The following is a 19,658-nucleotide window of genomic DNA, read 5'->3' on the forward strand; positions in this document are numbered from 1 at the left end:
AGACCTTCTCGTAGAAGACTTGCCGAGACTTAGAGATGTCTAGGAGCATACATCCTTACAACATGAGAATGACAATGTGCAATTTGTTTTCCCAAGTCTTTTTTTCGAAAATTCCCATGTCCTTTTCAAAACCGAACTTTTGAACAACCTATTTCCAAACTAGCATGGTTTTAAAAACGCGGAATGCTGCCCAAATAGGACTAGAATTTTCGGCCCAAAATGAGCTTTTATAGCCGGCATGCTGCCCATTTCAAATCTCGTTTTCAAATCAATCATTCGTTTTTTTAAAATCCGATCCAAAATGTTTCTCGAACCTCAACCAAGCATGAAATGCGTCGAGTCGTGTCCGGGTCCTGGCCGTGTTAGGCTAGACGTTTTTTCATTCCAAGAGTCTAGAACACGACCTTGTTGGGTCACCCAAGCTCATCTCTTGGGCTTTGAGTCATGTTGGTCGACCTTTTGGTTTAGGATAGTCCACAAAAAACGTCCAAGCTAGGCCCTTATGGACGTTTTTTCACTCGAACCCATGGGTTGTGTTAGCCCAATCACGGGTTTAGTCACACCAAGTCCAGTTTAGAATCGAGTTATGACAGTTTGAGTCATGTCGTTTTATCGAGTCTAAAGTGAACCGATGTCTAAATCAAACCGTGAGTCGAACCCTTGTTTAATCGATCTCAAGTCGAGTCTTTGTTTGAGTCAAGTTGGGGTCGTGTCCTTAAGTGTGCAGGGGCTCTTACTTTAAATATTGACTCAGTACGGGGTTTTCTTGTAGAAAGGCCGCCAAAAACCCGACGTCAAGCAATGGAAGATGCTGTTAACAAGCTCACTGAGGCCGTGAACCTCATGATGACCCGAATGGATGCAATCGAATCTAAGCTGGGTGAAGATTCCCCTCCACCACTGACTGATCTGGAACAACGGTTCAAGTTCATCGAAGACCGTTTGAAACTCTCCCAGGGGAAGAACATTCACTATGAGAATGCTAGGGCCTATGCCCCAGTTCAGGATAAGTTGCCCACGAACATGGTACTCACTGACATCCCAAAGTTCAAGGGCACCGAAGATCCAGTCCACCATGTTAAGGCCTATAAGGGGTACTTAACACTGAAGGGAGTACCTGCTGACATGCTCTCTGAAATTTTTGCTCAATCTCTTGATGAACACCCGAAGGCGTGGTTCTATAATCTGGACCTTAAGAACTTCCCTACTTTCGAAGATATTACGGTGGAGTTCTGCAAGCACTATGCTGATAATGTCGAGATTCAAACCAACATAAGAACATTGGAGGTGATGACACGAAAGAAAAAAAGAGAAGGCTTTATCTTGAATTCCTTGCCGGATGGCGCTGAAAAAGCGTGAAGTTAGCCAAGAAGCCTGATGAAGTTGAAATGGTAGATAAGTTCGTAAAGAATCTACGACCTGTTTACCGTAATGCTCTGAAATACCAGAATTTCGGTTCTTTCAAAGAATTGATAAGAATCGGGATAAAGGTAGAAGATGACGTCCGAATGGCAGACGTTGAGAAGCCAAAAGGATACCAAGGGGCCTCATCGTCTAAGGGCATGGCCCCAGCAACGGCCCATATTGATGAAGCCATCAATCTCTTAGAAGGGCAATCGAAGAAGTCGCAGCGCCAAACACCTAGGGAATTCACCGATATCGGATGCACTTATACATACGCTCTCCAAAGGCTCATAGCCCAAGGAAAGCTGAAACCTATTGGTCCAACTCCGGACCCTCCTGCTGATCAACAAGGTAAATGGTGTAAACCAAATGCCTACTGCGCCTTTCATCAAGGGAAAGGCCATGATACTGAAAAGTGTTATCGACTGAAGCACGAAATCCAAGACATGATCGAGAATGGAACACTTCCGATCCCAACTGTTAAACCCAATAACATCACCAATCCATTTGGCGATCACGCCAACTTTGTTTCTGTCGAAGACAATGTCGATTATTCCCATCTTATCCGCCCATGTCACCGGAAAGGAGTGTTTATCGGGAATATATTTGTGGATTGTTCTGAATTCTTATCTAACCCGAAGAATGAAATTCAAGTCGGGGGTCTTGCTCTAGAATGTTCTCCTCTCATTAACGAAGTTAATAAAAGACAATTCGATTCACCAACCTTCATCACTGGCGTAGATCCTCAGAGGACTACCTCGGGATGGAGGCAAACCATCACAGGGATCAAGGACAAGAGCCGAGCATCTAAGTTGACAACTGAACAAGGGAAAGCTCAAAACTAGATTTGAAAATTATGAGTCGGGATCTGTTTTGTTATCTTAGTCGAGTCGAGTCTAGGATTTTCTTTCCTTGAAGTTGAGTCGTTTGTTCCGCGATGACCTAGGGTGTGTCCTAGGAGTCGTTCCTTCGAGTCTGTTAAGCTTTTGCCTTTCCAATAAAAAGTCGCAGTTTCGTTTCCAAATATGTCTTGTTTCCAATCCTCAATCTTTCCAAAACATGATAAAATGCACAACACACTCAAAGGCATCCCTGGGGTGGAAATATGTCCCGTTTCAAAATGTAAGGTACAATAGGATTCCGTGTTTGATTCCCTTACCTATTCCATGTCTGGTGGTAGAAAACCTCCATCTGAACCAATGTTTGTGACAAGCTTTTAGATGATTCTATGACAAACCCGGACTAGCTCCTTGTTTCCCCTATTGATGATGGAAGGCAAGCCTTTTCCCCAACAAAATCATCCCATCTCGAAGAGAGAAGATATCAACCCGTTCTAACAAGGAATTGTTAGTTCCTACCCAAATTAGTTGGCGAAGCCCAGTTTTCAAGGTGTATCCATTTATGACTAAGAGAATGAATAGAAGATCATTTTCAAAGAGAGAAAAAAGATGAAAAAGAATGAGAAATGAGAAAAAGAGAAAAATTGGAAAGATGAAAAAAAATGAAAAAAAAGAAAAATGAAAAAAAAAGATGAAAGAAAAAGAAAAAAGGAAAAAAGATGTTGAAGTTATTGCGGAATGCTTTTTGGTTGAATGTCGAAGTTACAGAAGCCAGAATTCAAGTCAAGTACCCATAGTTGAGGTTCAATGGGCGAAGCCCAAAAGCGTAAGTAGTAACCTCTTTACCCTCTAAGTCCTTCCCGAGACGATTCTGAGGGGATAGTCGGGAATTTTGAGAATTATTCCGCTTGTGTTGTTACACCCAGCCTTTAGGGTCCAGACATGGAAATTTGAACCCACATCATTTTCCAACCCATTTGCACTCGGGTTTCATTAAACCCGAGACACCATTTCCAACCACATCAGAAGCCATAGCCCTTAGCCTTAACACCACAAAATGAACCTTCAGAATGACGGTCCACTATTCAAGCCTTTTGTTGCCAAGCTCCACATCCCAGAAAATCACAGCCTTCTTCACCGACCCTAGACACGGGATACAACGGTACCTTACAGGCTAGAATGGGATACGACATGATACCTTAGGTGAAACCTTTAAGTGTGTACACACAATCAATATGCCAAGTTTATGCACCAAGATCGAACTACGTCGGATTTGATTTCGCTCCACGCGAATACGTAGGCAGTCCTTCAGAATAAGGGATTCAATCCACTCATCAACCAAGTTGTCATCTTGTCGTTTTATTACGGGTCTTAACCAAGTCCAAATGAATCCACCTTTGTTTGAGTTGGTCTTAGTACTCGATGTACGCTAGGATAAGGATATAGGTTCAGATGAATAGTATCAAGTCTCGGAATGAGCTTTATCGAACGGTTTAGGCAAAGATGCCGAGTCATATAGATGTAGGTTTGTGTTGGGAACAGAAAATATTAAAAGCCCGCTGAAAAGAAAGAAGGCGGTGGCAAGAAATAATGAAAGCTCGCTGAAAAGAAAGGAGGCGAGGAGAAGAGTGACAGAATGTTCCCAACAAGAGTGATGTGTGATGTCTAAGTGCTTTCATAAGATCAGTCTGTGTTTAGTGTCGGGCGAAGCCAACGTTGTTGCTCTGTGATTTTAATCCACCTTGTCAATGCCAAGTGATCTTGATTCCTATGTGCCCTTGGGAGCACGCCCATGCCATACGATATCTCTGTCTCAAGTCCGATGGCCTTGTGATTCCCATTTGCCATCTTTTGGCGCCAGAATGGCCAATTTACATTTCTACCCCCAGCGAGTCAATAATTGAATTAAAACCCGTGCACACTTACGGTTTTATTTTCCTTTTTTGTTTTACGGTAGCGGGCTACGCCCACGTTGTCTGCAAGTCATACAGAGTGTCTGAGTCGTATTTCATGCTCACCCATCAAGGTTCGATTTTAAAAAAAAAAATTCAAAATTTCAAAATTTCAAAAACTTTTTGCGAATTGTGGATGGATGATCCAAGTAGTAGAATCTTTTCGGGTCGATGGCCCAATCACTCAAAATTTTCCAATTCAATTTTTGAAGGGTCGATGGCCCAACATACCAAGTGATGTCAAATTTAAACTTCGGGTCGATGGCCCAATCATTCAAATTTTCAAATTCAATTTTCGGGTCGATGACCCAGTATTTCAAATGATCCAATTTCAAGATCGATGATCCAAATGTGCTTATGTGATGATTATTGCTAGTACGTTTTTGTGTTTCAAATATAGCAGGATATGCTTCAACTGGGGGCTCTAAAGTCTTCGACTTTAGAGCCATTTTAAATCGGGGCTGCCGTAGGCTTCGAGACCATTATCAAGATGAAAAGGATGACATCCACTCGAATTCAATTCAATACAAGAGTATGAAATGGAAGAATTCCGTAGCTGAAAGCAAATGATGAAAGCGGCGGCAACTCCTTGGAAAGTCCCGTCCCATTTTGGCACTGCCCAAGATGATAAATTTTGGGCAAGTGTCGGAGATGATGAATTTTGGACAAATGCCAGCAGATGATAAACTTTGGGCATGTGTCGGCGATTGCTTAACTACGACGCGGGTTTGATTCCGTCAGAAACGGATACGTAGGCGCCTAAGGATAAGGCTCAACTCACTATATATGCAATTTTATGGGTCGACGACCAACGACGATAATTTGACACAACGAAGCAAGAGTCAATCCCCAACGAAGTTTCGTATGGTCTCTTCTTATGGTCAAGTAGCTTATATACGCAAGTCTAATGGACTATAAACGACCCAGAATCCTCGGTCGAAAGGGACCTGGGGTATACTTTGACTTTCGCCTTGTCCAAGCCTCAGTCAAAGTGGGGGCTCTGTAGATACCCGTATCCGTCGATATTGGAATTTATAGAGAACCCGACAAACACCCGATGATGATAGGACACATGTATTCTTTAGTTGTCATTGTCATTATTTGGAGCTCGTTTTACGATGTAGAATGGGCGTCGTCGATGAAGTATTTTATTAATTTAAATGATATTTAAATTAATGTTTTTTTTAAGTGAGTTCATTTTATTAATTTAAATGATATTTAAATTATGGCTTTTTTTAGGTGAATTCAACTTATTTTATTTTATTTTGAATTTATTTTCCCAAGTTTATTTTGTTGAAAATAAAATAAATATTTGATTTGAAAAATCATTTTGTGAGTATATTTGGTTTGAAAAATCATTTATTTTAATGTGTTAATTGATTTGAAAAATGGATTTGAAAATCGAAAAGAACTCGTTTCGAACATGTGTTTTTGAGCTCGATTTTAGCTCGGTTTTTGAGCCCGTTTTCTTTACGAATTGGCACGAATCTCGAGTACACTAACCAACCTATACCAATACCCATCAACCCATGTTCGAACTCCCTCACAAGCGGCCCAAATTCTCATCCCAAACAGGCCACAAGCAGCCCGCAAAACACCAATGCAGTCCCCTGTTTTCGCGTGTCAATTCGCGAGCCCAAACCCGCTCCAAACACTACCAAGACCCGTACCCATTAACCCTAACCCATACCCTAGTATCCTACCCATATTATCCTAGCTTAATCACCAAGAAAACCCCCCTCAAACCCTCACAAAAACCGATGGACAGCAGCCATACGGGATTGAGCCCGACTGCCTCCTCCTCTCTTTTAACCTACTTTAACTCCCTATAAATACCACCCCTTCACCATACATTCATTCCTCTAAGTTCTCCATACATCCAACCATCACACACAAGCTTTAAACCTCAGAAACAAACCCTAAACACCCTTCAAAAACCCTAAACAAAATCGACACACAAACTGAACTGTTTGTGTGTCCTCTTCGAAAACCCTTTCGTTCCTCCATCAAACCTTCATAAAAATTCGAGTTTCTTGTTCCTAATTAACCACATAACATCCATCTACACATTAGACAAAGATTTACGAGCCAAATTGCCCTTGAGAGTACACGAAATCCCTCGAAAAACAGAGTGAAATAACACTCTGTTTTCGCGGTTTACTCTTGTCTGTCCAGTTCTGTTTGTGCTCGTTTTTCGTGCCCAATAACCCAAAACGAGCAGGGGTTGCTTTAAGATTCCTGTTCTCCTTTCTTTCTAGTTTTCAAAACATCTTTCGAATCGAATTTTCGTCGTGAAACGAGGGAGATATCATCGTTTGAAAATCGCTGTCCAGAAAGTTTCCAAAACGCGTGTTTGCTTTATTATTCGTCGACGACGGCCTCTCGAGATAAAATCTACCATCGATTACGACCCAAGACGGTGTCAACGATACATGTAGGTTGAGGGTGCATCAAATCCTCCTCTTCTCCCTTTTATTTCGTTTGTTTTATGCTCGTTTTTTATTGTCTTTTTTTTTGTTTGTTTTTTTCGTTTGTTTATCGATTGTTTTAAATTAACTATGAAACTAGTTAGCCCGAGTATGAGTTAAAGCACCACCATGAACACCCGCGTTGACTTGAGATGGGAAAAGAAACCGCTACTTCTGTCGGTCGTACACCCCCGTCTCATTTACATATCCTCGTGTTCAAGGTAGGGCATAAATAAAACAAGTTTCTAACTTCGCTCTTCGCTTTCGACCCCCTTATTGTTTCGGCCAAATCGACATGCCCTAGGACCCGTTGTATGTTAGTTTAACCTCTGGTTGTTAACCTATGACGTATTTAGATGACTTTAAATTAATTTAATAACCTAATTAGACACATTAGGATGCATCGACATAGCTTTAAAAATCAACTAACAATTACTCAGTAAATAATTGAACGCATCTTTCTTATCACTTGATTTCTCGCTAGCATAGGAGTGCGTGATTAGCACCTTCCTATTAACACTCGACGAGTAAGCGTTAATCTTATGATATCTGACCTAATTGGACCTTTAGGCCGTGTAGAATAACATACTTTGCGCGATGATCAATCAACTTTGTTTCTAACTCGTTTTCTAACTTGTTTCCTATCCCTTTTCGCAAACATTCGATCTAACCAATGAACTTAACTTAGGAACTAGGTTGACCTTATCTTGGCCGTTGGTTTGGGCCGTGGCTTTAGGCCGTGGGGTTAGCCACGTCTTTCTTTGTCTCGCTTGTTTTTTACCTTTTGTTCTTTGTCGTTTGTTAGCTTGTAATTTATCGTTTGTTTATCGAGTTGTAATTTTCGAGTTTGTTTTACTTCTTTTGAGTCAAAACCTCTTCAAAAAACCTTGGTCTTGTTTGGTTAGACGGTTGTTCCCCAATGCTTGTAGGAGCGTAGTAAACCGCATGTTGTCGAAAGCAACATGGCCCGGTTTATGCTAATGCATGCTTTGGTGCGTAGCCTTATGTCTAATTCGATGAGATTAAGCGCGAGCACGCATTACGAGGAGTGACCCAAGGACCATGGGTCATGTGAGCCGTGGGCCACCCTCATGTGCACGGTTTTCAAGGCCCAATGGCCGTGTGTTTTGTGTCGTGTTTTGAGTTGTATGTAGCAATTGTAATTAGATCGAGTTGTAATTTATTTATCGTTGTGTCGGCATGAAATGCCTGGTTTGTAATAGGTAGATCCCAACGGCTCCCCCATTCCCCCTTAAGCCTTGTTTGTTTGCTTTACGTGTTGCTTAGATCAATCAACCCACATGCTAAATTACAACTTTGACAAAGTTAGTTTAGTTGCATCTAAAACGACATAGAAATTGTTGTCACATGATAGGGTTAAAACAACGTTTGCATATCATACATCGTACGTAGCTATGACCTTGTTTGAAATCCGACACTTGACTTAGTAGAGGCCGTTATCGACGGGCGGGGTTGGGTGTCCTTATGGGCTTCCCAACACGTACCCTCACCCCTTACTCAAGATCTATGGTTTGTGGATCCGTCTAAATACCATTGGATTACGAGAGTCATTCAAATCGAGTGATATAGGGTACAAGTCTTTATCTTTAATCACTCGTAGTCGATTGGCTTTATGCTTTTCGATGAAAGGTGTAAAGTTGACTTGAACGGTTCCAAGTTCCCAAAAAAACTTGGTGGCGACTCTAATTTGTCTTAATTCGATTCGAAAGAACCTCGAGTCGATTATGCCTAGTGTGGATCCCGCGGACGCAGTTCCCGAGGGCCTTGTCCACAAGGTCGTTGGCATGTCTGTGGACTTAGGCTTATCCGCCAAAGCCGCCTTTTTTGTTCCCTACAAAAAAAAAATAACATATAAATTTAACATATAAAAACATTCAACAATTAAAAATGTAACATATATATAAAGGTATTTCTTCTAACCCCAACTCGCTTTCATTGCTCGGGCGGCGGAGATATCTTCGCCAAGTAGATGTGAGTATCGAGGCCATTGGATGAAACTTCCAAGCGCATCTCCCGAGAATGGTAATGTCGTCACGAATCGGGGACAGGCAGCGGTTGAAAGTTTTCATGGCCTGGATTGACTTTGTAGTTATCTCTACTATTCTATGATTCGGCAAAAGTTTTTCGCCATGAACTACGGTTTCATTTGCTGGATTTGTTTTCTACGAGACCCCCGCCAACACGCACATGTGGCTTTTCGATTCTATTAGGGTCAGCAAGAATAACTGGCCTCTTGTTTACGGCCTGAAGAATATACACATACATTATTATATCTTTCCAAAAACGCTTCAAATTCAAAGATTTTGCAAAAACGCTTTCTGTCTCGGGCCGATTTTTGCACAAACTTCAGCATTCATATAAATTTAACTAATTAAACACTTCATGCATACCTTACGAAAACAGGGAACCGACTTGAAGGGGATGTATCTTTGTTTTCCATCAGTCTTCTTCTCAAGTTGCATCTCCTTTTCGGACCCATTATTTACCTAATAAAATTAACCAATTCAATGGCACCATGTCGGAAGTTGGCGGTGAACACACCCCCTGATCTTACCCAAAAAAAAACAAAAGAAAAATAAGGAAGTATTAGGTACCGATCGGCTTTAGTTGTTACAACTTGAAGCATTATTAGGTACCGATCTTTCTCGAATCTCGTTGACCGATACTTCCTTCTCATGTATTGCCAAGGTAGTAGCGGCCTCTTCACCAATCTGTTGTACCTTATTATTACCCCCTTTAGAAATGACATCCTCCATCATCTTCACTTCTTCTTCTTCGAAAGCTTACCTCCAAAGCATTCAGCTTTAGTAGTACGGATGCCATTAATCAAGTCGCTTGCCAAGAATGTAATGTGTCAACAATTTTTATCCCAACAATAACATGTGAATTGAACTTAAATGAAAATAATAGAATAAATGTTACCATGTCAGCGTTCTCAGACTTAGTCTTCCTTTTCTTCTTTATCTGGGCAGTTTTCCCATAATATTTCGTTACTCCAACCTGTAACGGGACGCCCCTCAAACGACCTGGATGTTCGGGTCGGCCGATCGCTCTAGCAAGAACGTCATTACGACCACTGGGAGTGAATTTCCCTTCTTCTACCTCTTTCAATACGTTGTCCTATAATATATTAAATAAACTTCAAATTATATTTGTGACTAAAATAATAAAGTTAGTAATGAACTCGTCTTAATAAAATAATGCTTACTATGTTGGCCAAAACTTCCTCATCATATTTGTCACGCGACGACCGGGATCCTTTAGGCGTGTGCCCTTGTTTATAAGTTACATGCCGATCCACCTCTTTCACTCCCTTTGCCACCTACACATTAACATGGTAACATTTATACACGTAAATGTGTATCAATGCAAGTCCAAGTGTGATTAAAAAAATAAAGTCCCACAGGGGAATAATGCATGCTACTTACGAGCTCCTCTTCTATCTTTCTCAGAATCGCCTCGAGAACCATAGAATTTCCCCTTCTTGCATGAAATGTTAGCACGATTTCTTCTGCTAACGGCCTTCAAATAATTATATAAAAGCGCAAGTAGATGAGATAATAAAAAGATTATATAAAGGACTCATTAATTAAAAAAATGATAGGTAAATCGTTAAAAGGCGAGGATATTTAACCCGAAACTTCTCGGTAGTTCTCATCTTTTGAAAAGATCCCATTCTTCCCGCTGATGGTGGGACACTTGTTTTCCGGTGGGCTCTTACGCATCTCCCCCGTCGCCTTGTCCACATACAACCAATCCCTAGCAACGCCACACTTCCACTGCCTGTGGACATCCGCTGCCTTATGCATTAAATACTCATCATGGCTTTTATCGGGTATAATAAAGCCTTCCTTTACACGAGCCAAGTATAACTCCGCCAATTTTGGATTCAAAGTTCTAACATCATCTAAATGGATAGGCACAAACTGTCTTGTGCAAGCACCAATCCAACCGGAGAAAAGACTCGCATTTGGACCAAAAGAGGGAAACCCATCTCACTCCATGTTATTTCGAACACTGTTTTTAGCGGCTATAGCTGCAAGGACTTTCTTGCACTTCGTAGCACCCCTCTCACCAGGCTTATTATCACCAGGCTCATTATTCTTTTGACTTCTTTTACGTTTTTCACCCATGATAATCCTAAAACCCAAATATGAATGATATAGCCGGAAATGAACAACTTAACAACGTACATGCTGAGTATTATCTAAAACCCTAAACCCTAATAGGAATGAAAATTTAAAACAACAGATTGAGCTTCTAAAATCCTAAACCCCGATAAGAGGAGTAAAGTAGATGATGCGGGATGATAAAGATAACAAAGAAGACGAAAAACAAACAGATGCATGAAAAAGAAACAAGATGATCGTTTTAAAACCCTAATGACGAAACACAAAATTAAAGTGAACATACCTGTTGATGATGATGATAAAGAGAACGAGCAGGATGATAAGGGAAAGCAACGGAGTCTGGCTTCGAAATCGGGCGACGGCGGCGACGAAATGTAAAAAGCGAGGAAGAGAGAAGAATTAACTCAGGATACCAACGGTTGAACTAATAATAATGTTGTGTGTGTTTGTGTATGGCATGCTGTATGGGTTTCTATATTAGTTTTTTATTAAGACAAACTATTGACAACGGGTGCTCAAAGAAGAACCGTTGTTATATGTTAATAACAACGGGTCAATAAAAGTAAACCGTTGTCAAAAGTTTATTACAACGGTTAAAATATACCCGTTGTAATATATTTTCACCAAATTTGCGCCAAAATTAAATATGTCAAAAAAATAATTGACAACGGGTAGAGGTACTACACCCGTTGTTGAAAGTATTAACAACGGGTAATTTAAATATAACCGTTGTTATTGTTGAACCTCTTTTTTTTTTTTTTTTTTTAAAATTACTCAGTAATTCCATTACGGTCAAACTGTAAACAATAATACATACTTTAAACAGCATGAAGCACCATATCTTTGCAACATTATTCAAATAATTTCAACACCAAAGATCCACATCTAATAATAAGATCAAGAAAATAAGACAACACCAAAGATGCATGCATACTTGTGTCCTGGTGAACTATCTCAGGATCGGGGACGTTTCTTGGATGTCATAGTTTCTTCGTTAACCCAAATACCTTCACCATGGTCATCACGCATATAGATGCTTTCAGTGTCCTCATGATCAATGTCAACATCGTCGAAATAAGATACAGCGGTAGACTGATCCATTCCCTCAAAAACGACATCCTGATCATCATCACCATTATCGGATGGACTACTCCTTCTTTTCCTTATAGACAAGACAACGAGACCACTTCTTATCCATAGGATCGGTGACATAGAACACTTGTTTAGCTTTGGATGCCATTATGAAAGGATCATCCTTATTATTGCCAACCTTACCCAGATTGACCAACGTAAATCCCATCTTATCCTTTCGGACACAATGGATGTTGTTATCAACCCAGTTACATCGAAACAAAGGCATTGTGAAATCAATGTAATCTAGTACCAATATTTCTTGAATAACACCATAATAAAGGCATTTTCCCCAAATAGGCTTTTTATCTTTTGAAGTAGCAAAGTGCATTGCCTCAAATTCAGAACTCACACCACTATTTTGCATTGTGCTCACCTCATCTTGCTCGCGGGTGTAAAAAGTATATCCATTAATGGCAAAACTTTTGTAAAAGGTGACCCTGGCATTTGGACCTAAACCAAGACGTAGTAACCTAGGAGAGATGTCATCACCAGTTTGATCGATACATCGTAAGACAATATTCCTAAACCACTCTGGAAACGTCTTCGTATGCTTGTTCGCAATCCACTTCTCGGTCTTGTTTTGGTGATCGTATTTGAGCTCATCTTTGTGTTGTTGAATATAAGGTTGCACCTCATCTTCGTTGTTTAGCACATACATGTGTGCTAAATGCAACATTTCACGTGTCACAATTTTTTCAACCCGGCCCCTAATACCTTTTCCGGTCATCCAGTCACTATGACGATTCTTAGGAACGCCAATCAACTCCTTCGGGGAGAGATGAGCGTAACAATATGAAAGAGCTTCGTCTAAAATAGCGCGTTCAGAATACAACCTTCCTGGACGATACCGATTAGATGTATAGTCCTTGTAGACTTTCATCAATCTTTCGAAAGGATACTGGTATCTCAAGTACAGGGCCCAAGGTACAAAATCTCCCTAACCAAGTGAATGGTCAGATGAATCATGATAGTGAAGAAAGAGGGTGGAAAATACATTTCCAACTGACAAAGAGAGGTTACAACGAGGTCCTGCAATGAATCCGCGTCATCGGGATCGATGACTTTCTCGCATATGGACTGGAAGAAGAGACAGAATCTAGTTATAGCATATCTTACCTTTTCAGGTAAAATGGAACGAATAGCCACAGGTAGTAATTGTTGCATCAAAGTGTGACAATCATGTGACTTTAACCCGGTGAGTTTTAGGTCTTGCATCGACACTAGGCTTTTGATGTTCGACGAATAACCATGTGGCACTTTAATTCCATTCAAGCATGCACAAAACTCTTTTCTCTCATTCCGTGAAAGGGTAAAAGCTGCTGCGGGTAAAAATGTACGATTACCTCTCTTCTGTGGTGCCAACTCTAGCCTAATACCCATCATTTTCATATCTTCCCTAGGTGCGGCGTTATCCTTTGTTTTACCAGGAACATTCAGAAGGGTATTGATAATATTATCACGGACATTTTTCTCAATGTGCATGAAATCGAGGCAATGCGACCTCCAGTCGGGCCAATATGGAAGTTTATCAAAAAATATGGATCTTTTCTTATACCCACGAGTAGACAATTTAGAGCCGCTCTTCTTCCCATAATCTATCTCAATATGCTTTACTTTCTGATAAACTTTATGCCCACTCAAAATTCTAGGAGGTTGACGAAGTTCTTGTCTTCCATTGAATGCTTTCTGCATCTTGCAATAACAATGGTCATGAGACAAGAACCTCCTATTTCCCATATACACATACTTACGAGAAGACTTCAAGTATTCGGACTCGATATCCTCCCCACACAATGGACAAGCCTCTTTCCCATGAACTGTGTGCCAGAAAGGTCGCCATAAGCCGGATAGTCGGTTATTGTACACAATAACATCGCTCTCAAATTGAAAGTTTCGTTCTTATATGCATCAAATACTTCTATCCCACTATCCCACAACAATCGCAAATCATCTAGAAGAGGTTCCAAATATACATCTATATCATTTCCAGGTTGTTTAGGGTCGGAAATTAACAACGACAACATCAAATACTTTCTTTTCATGCACACATATGGAGGTAAGTTATAAATAGCCAACACTACGGCCAAGTACTATGTTGGCTACTCATGTTTCCGTGTGGGTTCATTCCATCGGTGGACGCGCTAGACGTAAGTTTCTAGGTTCATTGCCGAACTCGGGATACTTAGCGTCGAACGATTTCCATTGCTTACCATCTGCCAGGTGTCTTAGCTTTCCATCATTTATTCTTCCTGTTTCATGCCAAGTTAACATTTTTGCATCATCGGGATTCGCATAAATCCTTATGACTCTTGGTATCAATGGAAAATACCACAACACCTTAGCCGGGATCCCTTCCTTATCCTTATAACGCCACTCCAAACATTTAGGGCAATTGGTTAAGTTTTGATATAATTTCCGATACAATATGCAATCATTTGGACATGCATGTATTTTCTCATATTTCATACCCACTCCTCTTATTAGTTTTTTCGCCTCATATGTCTTAACAGGTAGAACATTACCATCATGAAGCAACTCCTTTATCAAGGCTAAAAAACTAGTGAAACACGTGTCACTCACCCCATTTGCCCCCTTGATATTATACAACTTCACCACAAATAGACATTTTTGTGAACTTACAACCAGGATACAGAGGTGCTTCGGACTCACACAACTTCTCATACATGTTGTTAAGGTCATCCCAATTACTAGTGTCATCACCTACATCTTCAAAAGCAATGGACTCAACATCATTCTCTTCATTATCTATAGACCCAACATTCAACTTCTCTACTTCCAACTCTTCCAACTCAAAAACTCGGCAAACTCGGGATCATCGATTAGCCTTTCGTGTACCTCAACATCATCTTCTTCAGAGTTATTCTCTTCCTCTAATGATTCCCCATGAAAAATCCAAAGTATATAGGATCGACTAAATCTCCACTTTTCTAGGTGTATTTTAACGTCCGGAAAAGCCATATAGCTAATATTACCACATCTTTCACAAGGACATGCAATACTAGAAGAACCTTTCAAATTGTTCGAAACGAATTCATAAAATTCAACTAAACCATCCTTGTAGGTGCGGTCACTCATATTTGCATCAATCATCCAAGTTCGAGTCATTATTCTACATTCGTAATAATAGGCAACTAATTCGGAAAATACAATAATAGGCAAACAAATAAACGAAATTCGGAAAGCAATTAAGCTAAATTATCAACAAATTAGATAATAACCCAAAAATCCTATATCTAGTTATAAGCGTTGCTAAGAAACATATATATACCTGATTGATAAACACGATGAGGGAGAGAAGACGTGACAACAGTGACGGAGATGAAGACAGAGAGACGATCAGGGAGGAATGGAGGATGATATAGTAGCAGTATTAGCTTGTGTTTGTGTTTGTAGCGTATAGCAGAATAAAGCAATATGTTGTTCTTAAGATTTTCATAATATTAATAACAACGGTTATTGAGTCTACAACCGTTGTTAAAACGTATTAAAAACGGGTTCTAATATAACCGTTGTGATTACTTTTCACTAATTTGGCGCCAAACCATTAACAACGGTTAAAATTTAACCGTTGTTATTAGTTTTTTCATTAACAACGGTTGTTTAAGTATGACCCGTTGTTAAAACCAATAACAACGGTTAACAACACATAACCGTTGTAATTAAGTTTGGTAAAATTCGCGGAATAAATTCTACAACGTGTTTTGATGATTTTCGTGAATAAGCGTTGTTAAAGGGCCGTTGTGGTTGCCTGTATTTGTAGTAGTGATAGTGTACGTGAATTAGATGTGACGAACAATATTTCAGTACCTTCAGTTGGTTAGCAAATCTTTGGCGCTGTACTGCAGGATCATTTAATTCAGTGTATGCATCACAGACCTGACGATTTTCATACAGATAAAAATAATATTTTAGAAACTAAAAAATGCAATTTGCAGCCAGTGAGCTTTTATCGGAATTGGCACAAGTGACAGAAACGTTCATCTCCATACTTCATGCTTGTTCACTAACAATTCAAACCGGTCAGTGAGGCCTAGCTTTGATTTGTGCCACTTAGCTAAAGAACTCATTATTTCTGGTTGATTAATGAGAAAAGTGGGATTAACACAAGTACCCTCTAAAAAATGTCCCACCAGCTGCAAGCACAACAGTAAAGAATAAGCATTCCAGGAATACGACAATAACGGAGTCAACGCGTAGCAGTAGCCATTGTTCAAAAGGTTAGAGGCTGCATCTAATAAGAAACGGTGCATAAACAAAGAAACAATTGAAAAGCATGCATCATTGCATTAACTTCAGAAAAGAACAAAAAAGCAGAATTCCAAGATTAAAAATTCCGGCACAAGCAGTTTCATTCGGATTGGAAGTTTGGCACAAAACAGTGCGCTGCAACTTCAGATTCCAATAAGCAAAATTCTGACCAGAGAAGCATAAGCTTTTTAACAAGGGCAGCAAAACAGAAACCAAAAAAGTGTCCATTCAGAGTGAAGGCAAGAGTATCAGATAAAAATTGGAAAAACCGCTAAAGCTTACTTTATCTAACAAACGAGTTGTTGTCTGTGGTGGTGGGCATTTCACGTCATATTTCACACACGCATCTATCAAATATTTATTCGCTTCTTCGCTAGATAGGTCCTTCAGAAAATTCAGCTTTGCCATTTTTTCTAATTCCTCTATCATGTCTATCCGTCTTCAGCAAAGTAGGAATATCATGAGAGCTATCTGCCTACACAATCATATCAACAGGAGAGAAGCCAAATAGACCATTACTACGGTCTATGACCAATGTCCAAACCTGTACGGAGGACTAAAATCGATTATAATCGGATCCTTATCTTGCCCATTAGAATGATACTTAACAGTATAACCACCTGTCAATTCTTTCACCATTCCTATCAAAATAAACTCGTTAGATTTGTCAGATTTAAAAGAGAAGACATCGTCAAAGTTAAGATATAAAAAATGCTCACCACTCAACATCTGCTACATAAGCTCCATCAAATCATTATAATCAGCAAATGCCATATAAAACTCGCAAGTGGTAAACTCAGGATTATGTGTCAAGTCAATGCCCTCATAAATTGTTTACCAATCTCATAAACGCGGTCAAGACCACTAATAACAAGATCCTTCAGATAAAGCTCAGGAGCAACACGCATGTACAAGTTCATGGTAAGGTTATTGTGATAGGTCACAAATGGACATGCAGCTGCACCCCCAGGAATCCTATTCATCATTGGTGTTTGAACGAACGAAAAAAAAAATACAAAAACTTTTAACAATTAAAAAATGACCTATATCACATATAGAGTCCATTAACACTGAAAAGCTCTCTAATTCATCAAAGGCACAACCGTCTAGCTCAAGTCACTCTCAAGTCTCAATTATCCACATGAGTACTCGACAACCAGCATACCAACCAGTGTGCTTACCCACTTATATATGTGAAGAAACTAACGTCAAAGATAGTATTTCTACCTTACCAGATCAAAGTTTGTCCATCCATAAAAACAGTGAATAGCTGGCACTAAAGAGATGGAAAATGAATAGACATCTTACTGGGTTTCCGGGCCATCCAAAAGCTAACTTTGCAAAGTTCCATATTCTAGGACGGTTTCACATTTATCTCAGCAAACGCCAACCTACAACATTCATAACTATTCCATAAAATAGTACTCCTAAGAAGAAAAAAGAAAATAATCAAATTAAAGCTCGAAAGCTTCGAGCATAATTCGATTCCGAACTCAATTGAACATTTCTCAACAGACCAACAAATGAATAACACAAAGAAACCACAAACTCAAACAAGATTCAAACTTTTTCAAAAGTGTCCGTGAATTACTAATGTATACAAGGTAAATATTGATAAAACAAAGATACACACAGAAAAATTGACATCAGTGAAAACTAAAAACGCCACGAGAATTTTATTACCTTGTGAGTCTAACGCAAGCTTTAGCAAGAACAACATCAACTTTATCACCCCTCTTTCTTTTCATGCTTATTGAAGCTGCACAAGTAGTTTTGCTCACCATAATTAATCCCATAACAATATTAAAAATATGAAAACGAAAAAAAAAACAAAACAAATAAAGTTGATATGAATTGAGGGAAAAAAACTCGAACAGGACCTAATATCAATCATGTTACAACTACACAAACAGTAGAAAGCCCAAACTAATTCAAAATCAAAAAGTAAATAAAAACTCAAACATGACCTAATACCAGATCAATCTGAATCAGACAATAACGATGCAATTAAACAACTTCACTTATCACAGTGCATCCTAAGAAACACACTACTATACAAAAACATGCAATCAGACATCATGGATCAGAAGCTTTAAGCTTTCTACTAACTGTGCACTAAAATTTCTACGAATCTTAACATTCAACAAACATGACATTTTTTTGGGGGTTATTTCATGAATGAACCGACAACTTGCAACTACACAATAGTAAAAGCACAAACCAATCCAAAAGAAAAAAAATGACTCGGAAAAAACAACAAAATTAAATCAAACAATCAAACTAACAAATTGTTATTAGGGCCAAAAAATCGTAAAAATGTGACGAAATTAAATTTTAAAGAGGCGATACTAAATTATCAAATGACATAACATATACGGAGTAAATGAGAAACCACAAGACGACTACAACAACAACACCATCAAATCATCATCATCATCAACAACAACAACAATGAAGCCTAGAAGTTATTTGCCAACTACTCCGTATGTAACAAAACGCCAACAATTTCTTTGAGAATGAAACTCTAACACTCAGCATAAGAAACCCAGAAAAAAAAAAGACCAACGAGAAGGATCCAATTTAACAAAATGCATATCAGGTTCTCAAGTAAATTTTGTTAGAAATTTAAATTGGGAATATAGCCTGAACAATCTAACCAAACTACTCATAATATTGGCACATCAGTACTTGTTAAACCCCCAAAATAACCCGGAAATTTCAATATGCCAAAAAATTATTGCATGCAATCAATTAAACCTTAAAAAAAGCCTAGATCATTGCATGCAATCAATTTAAACCCAAAAATGAAATCCTAAATTATTTAAACTAACTCACAATCAATAATTCATCCCAATAGGTAACATATAGGAAGATAATCACAACTCAAAGAAAGAAGAATATGCTTTACAACTCTATAAAATAGGAAGAAAAAATAGAGGAATCAAGGGAAAATCACCTGTGATTGATCTACCAAAAGTAGATGAAAGGGGGAAAGGGGTAGTAGTGCTTCTCGACGATTTACGTTGTTTTCAAGAACAATTATTCTAATCGCATAGCAAAACTCACAAAGATAAGCAGTACAAAAATCATAAATTGATGAAAAGAGAGAAAGAGAAAAGGAGAAGGTGCGAAAATAGTGGAAACCATTTTCGCTGAGACGATAGAGATAGAAACAAAAGAGGAACTGAGAGTGAGAGAGTGCAGAAGAGACGGGATTAAGAGGGAAAAACAAAGGGGCATAATGGTCAGAAAGTGACAAAGATACTGTTACAGCTACAGTAGGGGAAGTTTGGGATTTTAAAAGAGTATGGAAATACATGTTATGGTGGGCCCCGTTAGTGTGCAATATATTTATTTCTTCATAATTTTGGCTGTACAAACATGCTACAAATTCCTTCTTAGAACAAATACTATGAAATAATACTACTATGAAATAATTTT

At 39.1% G+C, this 19,658-nt stretch overlaps 1 protein-coding gene across 1 annotated transcript; it reads right to left on the minus strand.

Moving 5' to 3' along the window:
- Positions 1–15,748: 15,748 nt before the first annotated feature.
- LOC141609231 (lysine--tRNA ligase-like) lies at positions 15,749–19,396 on the minus strand. Its single transcript, XM_074428372.1, has 5 exons — positions 19,174–19,396; positions 17,901–17,976; positions 16,762–17,608; positions 16,500–16,656; positions 15,749–16,102 (listed from the first exon to the last, which is right to left on the minus strand). Exons 3-5 carry the CDS (start codon positions 16,944–16,946, stop codon positions 15,947–15,949), a joined length of 498 nt encoding a protein of 165 aa, XP_074284473.1. The 5' UTR covers positions 16,947–17,608; positions 17,901–17,976; positions 19,174–19,396; the 3' UTR covers positions 15,749–15,946.
- Positions 19,397–19,658: the final 262 nt, after the last annotated feature.

Source organism: Silene latifolia, chromosome 10 (genome assembly GCF_048544455.1).
Source record: "Silene latifolia isolate original U9 population chromosome 10, ASM4854445v1, whole genome shotgun sequence".
In the NCBI taxonomy this organism is placed as follows: domain Eukaryota; kingdom Viridiplantae; phylum Streptophyta; class Magnoliopsida; order Caryophyllales; family Caryophyllaceae; genus Silene; species Silene latifolia.